Here is a 17,430-nt window from a genome sequence, read left to right as displayed (position 1 = left end):
TAGGTCCACCCGTGTTGCCATAAATGGCAAGGTTTCATTCCTTTTTTATGGCTAATATTCCATTACATATTCTTTATATATGTATAACAAATAATATAGATACCTATTATGCATAAGAATATTCATATATATATATTTATACACACACCACATCTTCTTTATCCATTCATCATTGATGGGCATTCAGGTTGCTTCTATATCTTGGCTATTGTAAATAATGCTGCAATGAACGTAAGGGTACATACATCTTTTCCAATTAGTGTTTTTGTTTTCTTTGGACAAATACCCAGGAGTGGAATCGCTGGATCATATGGTAGTTCTTTTTTTATTTTTCTTGAGAAATCTGCATACTATTTTCCAAGGTAACTACACTAATTTATATTCCCACTAACAGTGCAGGAGTTCCTTTTTCTCCACATCCTCACCAGTACTTACTGCCTTTTTGATAACAGCCATCTGACAGATACTGAGGTGATAGTTCACTGTGGGTTTGATTTGCATTTCCTTGATGATTAGTGAGGTTGAGCATCTTTACATGGGCCTCTCGCTTATGTACATATATGTCTTCCTTGGGAAAATGTCTATTCAGATCTTTTGCCCTTTATTTATTTATTTATTTTTTTGGTCTCCTTGGGGCATATGGAGTTTCTGGGCCAATGGTCAAATCTGAGCCCTGAGCCATAGCCTGCATGGTAAAAGCAGGATCCTTAACTCACTGTGCCGTACTGGGGATCAAAACCAATCCCAGTGCTCCAGAGACCCAGCCGAACCTGTTGCACAACAGTGGGAACTTCAATCGGTTTTTTTAAAAATGGTGAGTTGTATGAATTCTTTATATACTTTGGATATTAACCTCTCACTGGATATATCATTTGCAAATATCTTCAGTAGGTGGGATTTAATTTTGTTGATAAATTTCCTTCACTGTGTAAGTGTTGATGTAGTCCCATTTGTTTTGCTGTTTCCAAAAGCACCACCTTTTAAAAAGGCTGATATGTTTTCCAGAACAAACCATTTAAACCCAAACAGAAACTTCAGGTGTTTTAATTTTTAAAAGGGCTCATAAGAAAACGGAACCCTCCTGCACTGTTGGTGGGAATGTAAACTAGTACAGCACTATGGAGAACAGTTTGGAGATACCTTAGAAATCTATACATAGAATTTCCATATGACCCCCCAATCCCACTCTTGGGCATATATCCGGACAAAACTCTACTTAAAAGAGACACATGCACCCGCATGTTCATTGCAGCTCTATTCACAATAGCCAAGACATGGAAACAACCCAAATGTCCATCAACAGATGATTGGATTCGGAAGATGTGGTATATATACACAATGGAATATTACTCAGCCATAAAAAAGAATGATATAATGCCATTTGCAGCAACATGGATAGAACTAGAGAATCTCATACTGAGTGCAAGAAATGAGCCAGAAAGACAAAGACAAATACCATATGATATCACTTATAACTGGAATCTAATATCCAGCACAAATGAACATCTCCACAGAAAAGAAAATCATGGACTTGGAGAAAAAACTTGTGGCTGCCTGATGGGAGAGGGAGGGAGTGGGAGGGATCAGGAGCTTGGGGTTATCAGATACAATTTAGAATAGATTTACAAGGAGATCCTGCTGAGTAGCATGGAGAACTATGCTTAGATACTCATGTTGCAACAGAACAAAGGGTAGGGGAAAAAATGTAAATGTAATGTATACATGTAAGGATAACTTGATCTCCTTGCTGTACAGTGGGAAAATAAAATAAAAAATAAATTTTTTTAAAAAGGGGGGCTCATAAAAAGGAATTTGTTGAGTTCCCATTGTGGCTCATTGGGTTAAGGACCTGACATTGTCTCTGTGAGGATACAGGTTAGATCCCTGGCCTCGCTCAGTGGGTTAAAGATCCGGCATTGCTGCAAGTTGTGGTACAGGTCACAGATATGGCTCAGATCCAATATTGCGGTGGCTGTGACATAGGCTGGCAACAGCAGGTCTGTTTCGACCTCTAGCCTGGGAACCCCCTAAAAAAAAAAAAAAAAAAAAAAAAAAGACAAAAAAATCTTGTTTCCATGAAAATGTATTCCTACAATACAAAGTCCTCGTGTTCTAAGAGAATTCTCTTCTCAAGGGGCACGGGCCATATATTTTAAAATAATCCAATGGTATAATATTTCAGATTTATAATTTTAAACCCTTTTGTTGTGGACTCAAACATTTATGAAAAGAGTATACGACATAAGTGAGCAGGTTTCAGAATTTTTATTTTGAGATTAGGAAACAACACTGCCAGCAGCCAACTTGTGCCTTTCTGGGTCACAACTCCCCCCTAAAAGTGACCACTTTCGTGACTCTTAGGGTAATCACTTCCTTGCTTGCCTCTTTCCTCCATAGTTTATCTTCATTTGCTCAGCTCTGTGCTGTGAGGTTAACTTGTGTTGGTTCTGGTGACTGTAATTTGTTTACTCTCCTTGCTGTGGAAGTTTCCATTGCATAAATATACCACAGTTTTAAAAACATCCATCTTACTATTAATTGACATTTAGGTTATCTCTGGGTTTTAGTTATTACACACAGCGCTGTGAACATTCTTTATCAGTGTATCCTCTTGCATGAGCCTTCAACATACTTGGAATTAACAAAAATGGAAACATTTTTTACCATTCTGGTACATGAGTTGCGGTATTTCATTGAGGTTTGAATCTGCATTTCCATGTCCTGTTGGGTTAAGCATCTTTTCACATTGATTGGCCAGTTATATTTCCTCTTCTGTGAAGTGTTTGTGCAAATGTATTGCCCAGTTTGCTTCTAGATAATTTTATTGAATATGTATAATCTATTTACCACTATATGTATATATACAGCTATATTTCTCTCTCTCTCTCCAACCTGGGCTTTGCTTTTTCACCATAATATTACATAATATTGTCTTTCATGAATAGGTATTCTTCATTTTAATGCAGTCTGGTACAGCTGACCCTTCAACAACACGGGTTTGAAATGTGCAGGCCCACTTATAGACGGATATTTTTCAATAGCAAATACTGCACTGTCCCCAGACGGTTGAGTCCAAAGATGCAGAACCAAGGACATGGACAAGCTGCATCTACAAGATCTGCCTGTGAAGTTACAAGGGGATTTTTCATGGGAGGGAGGGTTGGTGCCCCTAACAACCCACCATCACCATGTTTAAGGGTCAACTGCATGTCAGTCTTTTCCTTTATTATTAGCATGTTGTGAGTCCAGTTTAAGACATCTTTCCTGCTCCTGGATTATAACAATATTGTCCTGTGTTATCTTCCTACAGTGGCCTTTCAGATTCAGGCTTTCAGTCCACCTGCAGTTGATGTCTGAATATCGTATGAGGGAGGGGGCAAGTCTCATTTGTTTGTCTGTCAAACTGTCCCAGCACCAGATTAATTTTTCAGTTACATCAACAACACGATCAACTGCTTTATTTTAAAAATAGAAGCAACTCTAAAGTTATTGAAATAGAAACCACCTCTTCCTTATCTGTAGAGTTTGAAGATCTCTGCTGGTTTTGTTGTTGTTGTTGTTGTTAGGGAAATAAACCATTATAAAAACCATTTACACTACTTTATTTCACTTAAACATTTGTGGGTCATGAAAGTCTTATTTTATCATAAGCGATTATTTAAATCATTAGCATAAATAATCCTGACTTTTGAATCCCTTTAATTATAAATATTAAATACAAATTTTAGGAGTTCTCTTGTGGCACAGTAGGCTAAGAATCTGGAATGGTCATTGCAGAGACTGGGGTTGCCGCTGTGCAAGGGTTCAATCCCTAACCCAGGAACTTCCACATGCTGTGGGTGGGGATAAATGAATAAATAAATAAATATATAAATGATTCATATTTTTTAAAAATATAAATAAAAAATACAAATTTTAAAAAGCTGAAAAGACAATTTCAACACATTTTTATAGAAAAACTCCAAACATTTGGTCTTTCTATTGTTACTTTTCCTAGATATTCTCAAATAATAAGCAAATGATTTTAAGAATTTTTATTTCTGGCCTGGTCTTCTCTAGTGAAGTCCATCCATATTTCTAATAATTTATGCATGTCTTCACACAAAGGTTGATTAGTTTAAACTCAGTATATGTTCAAAGTCACAATTTTAAGCTTCCCAGTCAAACTGAGTAAAGGGTCACCACACTAGCCTCTTAGACCTTAAGACTTGGCTTCAAACAATGAAAAGTAAGAAAGGGAATATAAAAGAACAATACAATTTAAAAATTGTACCCCGCCCCAAAGCAAAGTACCTAAGAATAAACCTAGGAGTTGCTGTTGAGGCACAGCAGAAACAAATACGACTAGTATCCATGAGGATGTGGGTTTGATCCCTGGCCTTGCTCAGTGGGTTGGGGATCCGGTGTTGCTGTGGCTGTGGTGTAGGCTGGCAGCCCTAGCTCCGATTCGACCCCTAGCCTGGGAACTTCCATATGCCACAGATGCAGCCCTAAAAGACTTTAAAACAAAACAAAACAAAACAAAACTGATCAAGGAGGTGAAAGACATATGCTGAGAACCATAAGACAACATCGGTGGGGAGAAAATGAGCTGCAGGCTGAGGGAACAGAATAAGTAAGAAGCGTTTGGAGAGGAGCAAGGCTTGCTTTGGAATATCAGTAGTCCTGGATCAACATGCATGGTGTTTAGGAACCAGAAGAAGGTCCAGTGTGGCTGGTGCTGGGACTTGTGGAAAATGAGGTTGGGCAGGGAGACTGTAGAAGACCTGGCTGTTTGGTCCAGATGCTCTGGGCAGTGAGAAGCCACCCAAGATTGGGGTGATGGGGGTGGTGGGTGTGCTGGTTTGCCTGGGCTCTTCTTCCAGCAGCACCACTAGCAGTGCTGAGGTGCTGAAGACTCAGGAGAGACTTCAGAGGCGTTGCTGACCACTTGCTTTTGGTCCCAGCACTACCCCAGGGAAGCACCAGGTCATACATAAAATTCTCCATCTAACTGGAGAAGAACTGGAGCACCGCAAAGAAGGCAACATGAATAGAAAAAGAAACTCCTCACCTTAAGATCATAAATGATGGGAGTTCCTGTCGTGGCTCAGCAGAAACAAACCCAACTAGTATCCATGAGGATGTGGGTTCAATCCCTGGCCTCGCTTAATGGGTTAAGGATCCAGCGTTGCCGTGAGATGTGGTGTAGGTCACAGACGTGGCTCAGATCCCACATTGCTGTGGCTATGGTGTAGGCTGGCAGCTGCAGCTCCAATTTGACCCCTAGCCTAGCAACTTCCATATGCTAGGGGTGCGGCCCCCTCTCCCCCAAAAAAATCACAAATGAGAAATAAGATAGTTTTTATACTGATAAACATTTTTATTCTAATATTATAGTAATAAGTCAAGTGCAATTCTCTTCTGTAAAGTCAACTCTGTTAAAACAAAACTTGTTAAATATCTTTCATTAAACATAAGCATATTCTTTTCAATCTTTCACAGCAGCCAGGCCATGTAGCAGAGGTAAGATTTTCTTTTAAAGCCTACTACATTTTGTTATTGCTAAAAAATCTGAATTAGTTGTCAAGGTCTCAGAAGCAGTGATTAGTTAACTTTGGAAAGCTCTACCAGATACTCTGACATAAAATCATGAATCCAGATATCTGTGTCTGGCAGCGATGTGTCCACTAGATAGACCACTACTTTCCGGTCCCAAGGGGTAGCATTTTCTATAACCGTCTGCACCAGTGCCACCAGGGGTTTCTTCTCCACATGATTTCGAAACACCATCGAAGCCTCCTCAGACCACTGGTTGCACTTCACTCCTGGGAGAGAGACAGGGAGTTTGAAGGGCAGTAAGAGTCAAATGAGCCTTTCTTTGATCCATTATAACGGAAAACCATTTAATCAATCTTAAAGTAGCATAAACATACCAGGTTAGACTGGCCTAACTGAAAAATAGATGCTGAACAAAGTATATGTAGATATAGACGGATAATGCAAAATAAACTATCACTGTCGGTGACAGGACTCTTATTTACAGAGGTTTTTTTTTTTTTCCTAATGTAAAAAGAAGAGGGAGGAGGAAAGGAAAGAGGAGGTGAGGCGGGAAAAGGGGGAAAGAGGAAGAAGGAGAATTAATACTTAGAGTATATTGATTTTTCAAATTTACAGACGACATCGCAGTCAATGCATTGGATTCAAAGTCTGGAGACTCAGTTACTATTCCCAGCTCTTCCTCTGTCAAATGGTACACAATACCATGTACCTGGTTGGGCAAACCAGGTGAACTCTCAGGCCTCAGTTTACTTATCGTGAAATAAAGTGGTTGGACCAGATGAATTTTAAGTCCCATGTATTTCTAAATCCCTCTGACTTTTAAACTTGAGAGCTCAAGTTAGAGAACTCTAAATAGGTTTTAAAACAAAAATTGAAATGACATGAATTTTTCAAGAAATGCTAATAAACTAACAATTTTTTGGGGGGTCTTTTTAGGGCCACGCCTGTGGCATAAGGAGGTTCCCAAGCCAGGGGTTGAATTGGAACTGTGGTAGCTGGCCTACACCACAGCCACAGCAATGCAGGATCCTTAACCCACTGAGCAAGGCCAGGGATCAAACCCTCATCCTCATGGATTCTAGTCGGGTTCATTCACCACTGAGCCACAATGGGAACTCCTAAACTAACATAAATTAAGTCTACATATGTTAGATTAGATAAACTATAAATTATGGCCCATAGTATTGAAGATCTAGGATTTAAAAAACCTATCAGTGAGTGAGCTGAATTCTTAGATTGTTATGAATTTCCCACGAGAGAAGCCTAGAAAAGTGTGTAATCTGCTTCCTCAGTGACAGTAACAGAAGCTGAGCCTCCCAGCACAGACTCAAATTCAGTGAAATAAAGTGGCTGGAGTGTCCCTGGCATAGAGTGGCACCAGGGACTGCTGGCCAAGACGCTGGGCCTGGGGATGACACTGCCCTGCATATGTTCCCACCGGGTAGTTTGACTGTCAGGTTTTAACAACATGTGTTGTGAGCAAAACCTGAACATTAAAAAAGTGAAAATAAAAAATGCATCCATTAATTCTGAAGAAATCATTTAGACATTTGAGTCCAAAACAGATCAAAGGTACCACCATCTTTGGTTCATATCCGTCTACCATGGGAGTCTCCTTTGAGCTCTAGCAGGGAACACAAAGAAACTGGCAAATACTTCAAACTAAGGCTATCTTCAATAAAAGCTGCCAGTAAGAAGAATTTATACATAATTTCTCTCATTTCTGGGATCAAATCAGTTCTGCCACTGCTAAGTGTATGGGGTGAGCCAGGAGAGGGGGTGGGTGAGGAATTAGGGTGACACCATGTGGTCACAACTCCCCATAGCCCAGCAGAGTGGCACGCAGAGCTCAGATGCCTGGAGGTGTTGGCACCCCTCAGCCCTTCTGGCCTCCACAACCGCTGCCAATGCCCACAGGTCTCCGGGTGGAGTGTCACCGAGGTGCTCATGCTACCTGCTGGTAGAGGGCACACTGACATGAGCACTGCTTTTGGAAGGGAAAACAAATCTCATTGGACAGTATCATACAGAAGAACTACTCTACACCCGGTAAGTCAGCTCCTCAGATCTTATGACAGGCAGTCGGCTGGTATGGATGTGGTGGATCATTTGCATGCTGTTAGCTGCGACGTAAATGGAAACTCACTTGGCCATGAAAATGGTCATATTCTACAACCCGGGAATGTTTTATAACTGTGAAAGGCCACTGTGAAGATGCATTATAATTTATGCAATAAGTTATGAAATATTAACTGTGCAAAGTTCTCTTCCAGTTGGCTATTTATTTCCTTGTTTCCATTTGTTTGTTTTGGCTATTATAGATGGCTGTGGGGTTTTTTTTATTAATACTACAGTAAAAGTGTAAACAACCTAAATGTTCAACAAGAGGAAAATACTGATTAAACAGAATATTGTGCAGCTATTAAAAATCATTATCAGGACCATCAAACCACCCACCCCCAAAGAGGGAGAAAGCACTAAATGAAGAAAGCAGAGTGCAATACTGAACCTGTACTAAGATTATAGCTTTAGAAATATACGTGAATGGAGTTCCTGTCGTGGCTCAGTGGTTAACGAATCCGTCTAGGAACCATGAGGTGGCAGGTTCGATCCCTGGCCTTGCTCAGGGGGTTAAGGATCCGGCGTTGCCGTGAGCTGTGGTGTAGGTCGCAGACGCGATTCGGATCCTGCGTTGCTGTGGCTGTGGTGTAGGCTGGCAGCTATAGCTCTAATTCGACCCCTAGCCTAGGAACCTCCATATACTTCAGGAGCGGCCCTAGAAAAGGCAAAAAAACAAAAATATATATATATATGAAACCAGAGACAGAAGAAATATGGAGAAACAGAAACAGCAGGTACAGTGTGAGGGCATGACCTTGAGAGATCATTAAAAATGATCAATGGGCCACTGATTCTGTACTCCAGAAGTTCCCAGGACAAAATGACAATAGGAACTATCATGGCATGACTTCACATTCCCCAGAAATCACCTGCTAGTTGAGCTGTGACTGCTTGGAACGGCAGCTTTCGAAACATGTCCACCAGAGGCTGCACTTTTCTTATGTTGACTAACTCGTGCTTGCCATAGTCCAGCTCATACACGGACACCAGCCCATTGGTCAGGATTCCTTTTAAAAGCACCCTGTGCCACCTAGATGAGCAATGGATTAAAAAAGAAGAAAAAGAAATACACAAATTCAACACCTGCTTTAAGGGTAACCCTAGAGGATAAAAAGAAAAATGAATACGCATTTGTTTATCGAAATATAAAACCATACTGTTGTGGACGTTTTTATGAGACTGCTGCTGCTTTTCCCAAAGGTTACTACTCTCTGCTTTGCCACTGGCTCATTTGATGGGCTCTGTTCGCACGACATCCTCTCACAGGCCTCAAGGAGCTAATAAAGGAGAACCACCACTAAGCAGGAAGAAACAAGGGCCACAGAGGACCACGAGGACAAGGCTAGTGGATCCCTTCACTCTGAAGAGGAGACAGGAGACAGCCACACACGTTTGGGAAAAGGTCCGTGCGGAGAAGCTGGAAAGAGGGGCCAAAGCAGGACCAGGTCAGGCCGAGGACACACATGAGAAGAGCACAGAAGACTGCAAGGCATGGCGGTGGAGCCGGGCAGCTCCCCTGCGGCTGGCAGGTGGGGTGTGGGGAGGAGTGGAAGAGAAGTCAGACTGGGAAGGCAGGCTGGGAAAAGAGAACAAAAAGTTTCGAATATATTTTAGCTCTCTATGCCTCCGGCATCACCATTCAAATGAGAAAAACCTGGACTTCAAGGTTTGCGTAAGAAGGACCATTTTAAAGTCCTGCAGTCCTGATGACATGAGTAAAGACTATTATTATTCTAAGGAAAGGAAGACTGTTCATAAGGTCTAAAAGGAAAGGGTCTCAGCACCTGAACAGTGCGAGTCAGGCTCTGTCTTGGGCAGCAGACCAGACCCAGCCACCTTCCGAGATGGGGTTTTCAGCCACAAGTCCAGGTGACAGGAGGCCTTTCACTACAAAGCACGGCTGGTCTGAGGCTGGCCAGGCTGGGCTGATTCTCTAGGCAGCACATACTGGTGGAAAACAGCTACAGGGGACCCACACACAGAGCTGCTAAAGGGTGAACTACAGTAAAAACCATCAAGAGGCCGACTCCAAACACTGTATGTAATTAGGGGGTTGTGAGAGGAGCTCCAGAAACCTTCAGATGAGCTCAAAGCGCAGCAAGCAATAATCCATGAATCACAGAGTCAATGGGGACACAAAAAGCTATTAGAATAAGTACATGAGGTTTGGGGGCCAAAGAGACCTGAACTGGGGTCCCACCTGGGCCATTCTGCAGCTGTGTCACTCTGGGCTCTTCACATAACCTCTCTGAGCCTCAATTACCTCATGTACACTGTTTAGTTCTAATTTACCTGCACATTCATTTGGCATATAACAGACACTTGGTAAATGGCAGCCATTGTCATTATAAGAATTATGAAAATGATGATAAGCTGAGCAAATAAGAACTTCAGATGGATGTGAAGTTTCCATATTGGAAATGCTGGTTTGGGGCATGTTGCTAATTCGTGTAAGTGTGAAAGGAGGTTAAAAACATTTCGTTTCCACCAATATCACTGTCTTTAAATGGTACAGGGCTGATGGTTCATGCTTTTCGAAGTGAGAGGTACAGAGCAATAGGTGAAAATAATCAGAAAACCTATGCATTGCATGTCTACTGAGCTTTCAGCTTTCAAAACTAATAGCTTAAACAAAGGCTTCAGTTTTGACCACATTACCAACTTCAGTGCAAGGCTCCATGTGAATCACCTGGAGTTTGCTTAAAACACAGAGTCTGGGATTTTGCTGCCAGACATTCTGACTCAGAAGGCCTGGTGGGGGAGGAAGGAGAATCTGCATTTTTAAGAGGTTGTCCAGGCGATTCTTAAACTGAGACAGATTCAGAAACCAATGTAATCAAAAGTGACCTTGAAACTCCTAAGTCTTCACCTACCAGAGCAGGGAGCAAGGTTTAGTAAAGAGTCTTGGGTTGTAAGCCAGAAAGAAGCTCTTAACACTTTTCACTGATGCAGTGCATAAAGTTTCAAAAAAATGGGAGATAATCTGTTTCTATATATATAAGACATCCCTTGATTATCTGGGATAAATTAATTGATTAAAGTCCCCAAATCCTGAGGCAGACCTGTTGGACCCAGGGGGGTGGGCGGTGGAGTCTGAAGTCCCACGTGACAGAAGGTCTCCAAAGTGTGGGTTCTCCTCACACAGCCCTCGCCTCCAAGTAGGACCCCCCACTACTGATCACCATTAAGCTGCTCTTCAGATAGCAGCTGGCATTAGCTTGGCTTTAACTGAGATTAAACTCTCCAACAGCAAAGAGTTCTGATGAGGCAAATTTACACAAACAATGTTTCTGTACTGAAACCCATTTCTGGTTACGGTTGTAAATGACATCACATAGTAACAATATTTTTTTAAAGATGCAAAAGCTTGCGGCATATAAGTCGAATGTTTTTCAGAATGAGAGCTATGACACATTTCACTTTTAAGAGTTGAAAATTTTTTTTTCTCCCATAAAATAACAAAGTTTTATAAATGACTATGCTTGCTATCTTAAGAATGAATAAAAGCATTTTATAGAAAAAATAAGCAGTTGACCTTTCAAACTGAGTTTTGAGATGTGTGTGTGTGTGTGTGTGTGTGTGGACAGGTAGGGAGCGATACAGTTCTGTGTTCTGCATCATCAAAAAAGCTTGCTCCTTTCCCCTAAAAAAGCTACAAACAGGACAGGCTGGGGCACTCACTCCATGGGGCAAAGAGCTTCCATGGAGTGAGTGCAGGGCATGGTGTGAGGAGCTTGGGCTTCCTTGGGTTGGAACCAGCACATACTGGGGGCAAACACGAGAAAGCAGACTGAATGCTAAACAAATGAAAGCAACTGTGATTCTCACTGTCCAAAGGCCAAAGAGCAGTGAAGCAGGCATTGCTGCACCTTATAAACAGCGGCACAAGTTCTTTAAGGAGCAACCGACTGCATACATCAAAAATCCTATATATATATATATATATATATTTTTTTTTTTCTTTTTGCTATTTTAGGGCCGCTCCCACGGCATATGGCAGTTCCCAGGCTAGGGGTCAAATAGGAGCTACAGCTGCTGGCCTACGCCACAGCCACGGCAACACCAGATCCAAGCTCTGTCTGCGACCTACACCACAGCTCACAGCTGAGCACGGCCAGGGATTGAACCTGCATCCTCATGGATCTTAGTAGGGTTCGTTAACTGCTGAGCCATGAAGAGAACTCCCCCAAATGCTATAATTTTTAAATAAGTGATTTCTTCTAGGAATCTATTCCATAAATGAATAATCATATATTTGAACAAAGATTTAAGTTCAACGTTATTTACAACAGCGAAAAATCTGGGAGGAAAAACTTACAAAAGGAAATCATAACTGAATGATTATTTCTCTGTATGATGGATTATTTCACCATTGAAAATTTCTATGAAGAATCCTTATCGCATGGAAAAGTGTTCACAGGATTATGTTAAGTTTAAAAGTAGGTATGAAATTATATGTAAGTAATATACCAACTATATAAATATGAATAGGAAAAAATCTAGAAGAAACACATAAGTATATTAGTTGGCTGACTTTGCTTTCTTACTTTTTTGTATTTTCTAAATTTTCTCCAATAAACATTTTATTTTTAAGATTTAAAAAGTCATTAAATGAAAAACATTCTTTTCCAAATAAAAAATAATCTTCTAATAGGAAAGCAGAAAAAAACACTTAAACCTTCACTTTAGGTATAATTAGGTTCTAACAGGAATAAAGTCACTAGATTTTCAGATAAACGACATTTTAAATATTAGAAAACTGCACCATTCATTAGTCTTGTTTCACATTTAAAATTCCCACTTGTGCAGCTCCAAGTTCCCCAGTAGAGATTCCTGGTATGATTCTACACACTTCTCTTAGGAGGAGAATAAAATGCTTTGTCCAAGGACCTACTTATTTTCCACTTTTGCAGCGTACACCTGGTCTTTCTCCACTGCCACGTGGCGCTCCTCAGACACACTGTAATACAGAATCATCTCTTCCATCAGAACTTCCAGCTTGTGTATCTCTTGCCATGGCTGGATGACAAAGTAGCCCGGGTGACAGGCCACGGGCACGTACACATCCATGTGTTCCCCTGGCTTGGACAAGTGCACCGGAGGGGGCAGTTCCTCCGTGGAGAAAGAGCTGATGTGGTCTACCACGGACTTTTTGAGGACATCCGAGAGGCTCTTTCTAAAATTCTCTCCAGTGTTGCCCAGAATGGGGGTGTTCGCCTTTTTGCTGTTGGGGGAGCCAGCTCCGCTGGACACGGCACTCAGAAACACATCCTTCTGATGCTTCCACAAGTCTGCATTTGTAATCTGGCGATTGATACTGCGGTGAGGATCGGGGAAGTTCTTGGGGGTAAATAAATAAATATGTGTGATCCCTCTGGTTTCCTCCACTTTTGTAACCTTTGGAAAACACACAAGGAAACCAAGTGAAGACATTCAAGTTCACGATGAATTCTGAGAGGCAGTTATAACATGACCTTTAAATATTAAAATAGTAATTTCCAAAAAAGCCACCTCAACTTGCTAAAAATCATTTTATTTAAGGCCAGGTGAATGATCTATCACAGTTGTACCAATGAATCAGCTCTTAGGTAAAGTCGTCTAGAAACCGGCAGCAAGCTCATGGAACTGAAAAATTTACCAACTTCTAAAAACTGAGACTACCTTTATGACTTGCTAGAGGTCATTATCACTGAGTGATTCTATATATCACAGTTACAGTTAAAACAAATTAATGACCAAAAAAAAAAATGAATGACAGGTTAAAACACTAAAAAGAATGGCATGATGAGTCCCCATGTGCTTGTCATCCAACTTCAAAGATAAAAAATAGTCACAACAGCACAGCGTCTCATAAATGTGCTGTTTAATGCTGATGTGCCCATGGACGAGGCAGGGAAGGAAAAAGCTTCGACTCTGACCATACCCTTCAGGCCCGCTGGTCCAAATGCTGTGTTTGGTCTTAATATCTGCTCTCCCCCCTCGCCCTTGCCCCAGTTACGAGAGGAGAAAGACCCTGGGAGAAAAAGAAAATGGCTCCACACAATAGGCCAGAACCATAGTCCCTGTTGTGCACCTTTTGACTACCTGGCCACATCCTCCTGTCAGAGCAGTGAGTGTCTGTATGGGAGCACCACACGCTGCTGTGCGTCCCAAAGGGCCGGGGGGACTGTTCATTCTCTCATCAGCTCCTCTGCTTTATCTTAGGAATAACAAAACACTTCTAGCCATATCTATCTTTTATCAAAGCGGGCTAGAAATGTAAGGCAGGAACACAGGCATGCAGACAAGGAGATACCACAAGGCAATCCTTCTGCAGTAATTGACACAAAAGCTTTTTTTCCCAGCAGAGGAATCTATGTAAAGTCATCCTTTGGAAGGCTAATGAAGTACTGACCCCTAATGCATTTTGATATTTATGGGAGAGAAACACCATTTCAAAAAAAAATAAACCACCAAAAAATATTTTGACGACTACCAAATACACTGGCTCGAGGAGCTGAAAATATAGCTGAGAAAACAATATTCATGAGGCACCTGAAGAATATAAAACGGTACATAATTAAGTGTGTGACTGTGCATGATAAACCCGAGAGGAGAACGAAGATAAGAACATAGGCGTGGGCTAGAATAATTGGGAGATCTGCATAAAGCTGTTTCTAGAGGACATTTCCTTTCATCAGTAAATGCTTATATAAAATAACACTATTCCCATCCGTTACAACAGAGGAATATCATACTTCATTTCTATTCTTGGAAATATGAGAGGTGTTTCTGAAATGAAGATGCAAGAGTGCGAAAAAATGGAACCCGCCAGTGACAGAAATAAAGCAGTTTAAATAAGTTTTAGGAAAAGAGACAGAAACCGAAATTATAAGCAATCGATTTCTAATCCATTTTACTTTAGGGAAAAAGAAAGATACACAGGACTTATTCAAATGGTCTTTAGAAACAGTTATCAAGAGATAGATGGCTCTCTGTTGGGGACTTACTTCCTTATCAGGAAGCAAAAAAGGAGCAAAGAACTATGTTACCTTATTAATAATCAAAAAATTATATAAAGGGTTTAAAAATAACATTGGAGATATATGACATATTCTTAAACAAAAATTAAACCATGAAATATCTTAACAGCTACACATGTAACCAATCTCCTGAGTACAATAAAAGCGAAAGCATGTACGATGGAATTCTTTCACCAAAACCAAATGAGTCCTTTTGGCCAACAGCTCTCTCTTACCAAGACCAACAAGATAGCTCACCTTAATGCTACAGTCTGAGCAATTCAAAACAGAATCTCTTAGCCAAAGCACAGCATCTGGTGTCCACATGCCAATAGACTGTGGAAGATCTGCTAAACAGCACTTTATAGCCTGAAAAGAAAACAGGATGGAAAAGTGAACACATCATCTTAAAATAGGTACTTATGAGTAACATCAATATTATTTTCCTACAAGTCAAACGTCGCCAAGATAGAAAGAAGCAAGAGCAGTGGTTAATAAGGATGAACATGGCTTTTGGGCTGGAGGGTCTGCTATGTTCCTGACTCTATTGGGATCACCATCATTGTCTTTCCTCCCATCCTGAGCCAGGGTTACACAAGGCACTCCCGAGTCCTTCTTGGCCCCCAGTGCTGCTGCGGGACAGGCCAGTGCTGTGATCTCATTTCATAGACGGTGAAACAGACTCAGAGATTCTAACCTCTGTAAGATCACAAAGTCATGAAGTCAGGACTGGGACTTAACAGTTAGGTCTTCTAAGCCCAACTTAAAAAAACAAAAACAAAGAGTCATTTGGATGAAATCTGACTCCTGTTGCAAAATCTCTGTGGAAGCTTCATTCTGCACTTCCTGAGCACCTTCTGGGTGCCAGGCAGCTGCACTCACCTTTTGGAGGAGGCAGTAATGGGATTAAGGGGGGTAAGAGAAACTGAAATCTGCCTCTATCTAAAGGTCTCATTTCCCCTGATGCTTTCTATGTCCCACCATCACTGCACAAGCTTCTGTAGAATGGCCACATCAGGGAGTAAAAGGTGACCCCAGGGACTCCCTTCAGCCTCATGGAAGCCTTTGAAGTGACGGGGGCAATTCTGTGAAGGAGATGAAACTTAACTTCCCGGATCCTGGATTCTTTTTTTCTTCTGAGCCCTATCCTCATCACACCCTGCCTTCAACCCTGGGGGGCTCCAAGTCTCCCTCTGTGCCCCCTAAATGAGGCGCCTTTCTGGCGGGGAGGAGGTCCCTTGGAGCAGAGAACAGACTTCAATTCTGCAGGTGCCAGGTGGGGGCAATGAGGGCGCGTGGGGGGTGGCCTGTGGGAGCAGGCTGTGCACTGAAGAGCAGGGCCCTGCAGAGGTGCATGCCACTCCCCATGTTCCCACAGAGCGCTGTCCCATAAAAGGGACTGCTCAAAAGAGTCAGATTTTCTAGGTTGTCAAGAAAAGCTGGAAGCAGACAACCAAATTCACATTTTAAAACCCTATAGAACTAAGGGCCCACACCCAATATTCATGGGTCAGCCTTGGGCAACAGATCATCTGTTTGCTACTCTGAACTTTTTGGGGAGACGTTGTTAGCCAGAGGCTGGGCCTAGCTGGCTTTAAAGGTTCCCCCAACTGCCCACCTATCAAATAACAAATCTAGATAAGATTAACAAAAAATTATAGTGGCTTTTACCAAGAAGGCACACACCTGTGTGACTTTCAGAGAGTCAGAAGCAGTGGGATGGATCCCCCTTCCCCTCCAGCCCAGGGAACTTTTTCTAGGTAAGGCTGGCCCCGGATGGAGGGTCTAACAAGGGTACAGAGGCCAGAGGTGTTATCAAGTGAAAGTAGTTAAAGGTCTAACAATTTTCAGCATCATGGCTGAGCAACAATAAGAGTAAATGTGATTCTGAAAACTGGCTTGAACTCAAGTTAAACAGCTTCTCTGTAATAGTCATTTTAGGAAAGGCAACAGTGACTGCAGTGAGAGAAATTATATAAGCCATGTTAATTACGGCCAAGTACTTTTTAGTCACTGAGTTTTGACGCAGTAAGATATCTTCTGGTAAATACAGGTCAAGGGGCCTTTTGAAATTACACAATGTTGAACAGTTTTATTTTCAAAGCATGACAGATTTCTGTACAAAACCCTCAACTTCTCCTAAAGTAGGAAATAGTTCTTAATTTTAATTAATTCAAAATAATTCAAACCTTTATCATCTGAATTTTTATCAATAGAGGAAGGATAGACAGAAGTTAATCTTGTCACTAAAATCTATGGGGAAAAGGTCATATAAGAGAATGATTAAATATATATCCAAAGGACCTACTGTATAGCACAGGGAACTCTATTCAATACTCTATAAAAACCTAAGTGGGAAAAGAATCTGAAAAAAAGGATATATGTGTATGTGTAACTGAATCACTTTGCTGTATATCTGAAACTAACACAACATTGTAAATCAACTATACTCCAATATAAAATAAAATTTAAAAAAGAAAATAATTAAATATAAGCATATGTCTGAAGAGTACAGTTACCTAATAAAACTAAGAACTATGGAAGTAAATATTTATATACAATACCCTGAAACTGTGTAGAAGTCAGCATTGGCATCTAATTATTAAAATGGAACCTCTAACTGGACAACATGGCCTAATGACTCAACATTCTTACACGCAAACATTTATCAAACGATATTCTGTAAGTCTGGCTAGTCTTCTTGTCTACGCAAAATCTTGTGTCTGAAAACTAGTGAGCCACTCGACATCTGGATCAGTTCCAATTT

The 17,430-nt window shown here is 41.1% G+C and overlaps 1 protein-coding gene across 8 annotated transcripts in view; it reads right to left on the bottom strand.

The window, feature by feature from the left end:
• Positions 1 to 5,338: 5,338 nt before the first annotated feature.
• Positions 5,339 to 17,430, bottom strand: part of TDRD7 (tudor domain containing 7) — an 82,897-nt gene continuing 70,805 nt past the window's right edge. For all 8 annotated transcript variants that reach the window (XM_013993677.3, XM_001924680.6, XM_084990373.1 and 5 more), the window contains 4 exons: positions 14,922 to 15,032; positions 12,557 to 13,059; positions 8,532 to 8,692; positions 5,339 to 5,807 (listed from right to left, as the gene is read on the bottom strand). In XM_013993677.3, the coding sequence (XP_013849131.1) occupies positions 5,587 to 5,807; positions 8,532 to 8,692; positions 12,557 to 13,059; positions 14,922 to 15,032 (996 nt within the window). In that variant the 3' untranslated portion in view covers positions 5,339 to 5,586. The remainder of the gene's footprint in view (positions 5,808 to 8,531; positions 8,693 to 12,556; positions 13,060 to 14,921; positions 15,033 to 17,430) is intronic.

This window comes from Sus scrofa, chromosome 1 (assembly GCF_054392235.1).
Source record: "Sus scrofa isolate SSC_HxYL_T2T_F1_AM1 chromosome 1, Sscrofa_HxYL_maternal_Yorkshire_Landrace_v2.0, whole genome shotgun sequence".
Lineage (NCBI taxonomy): Eukaryota > Metazoa > Chordata > Mammalia > Artiodactyla > Suidae > Sus > Sus scrofa.
This window is presented reverse-complemented; position numbering and strand designations above follow the sequence as displayed.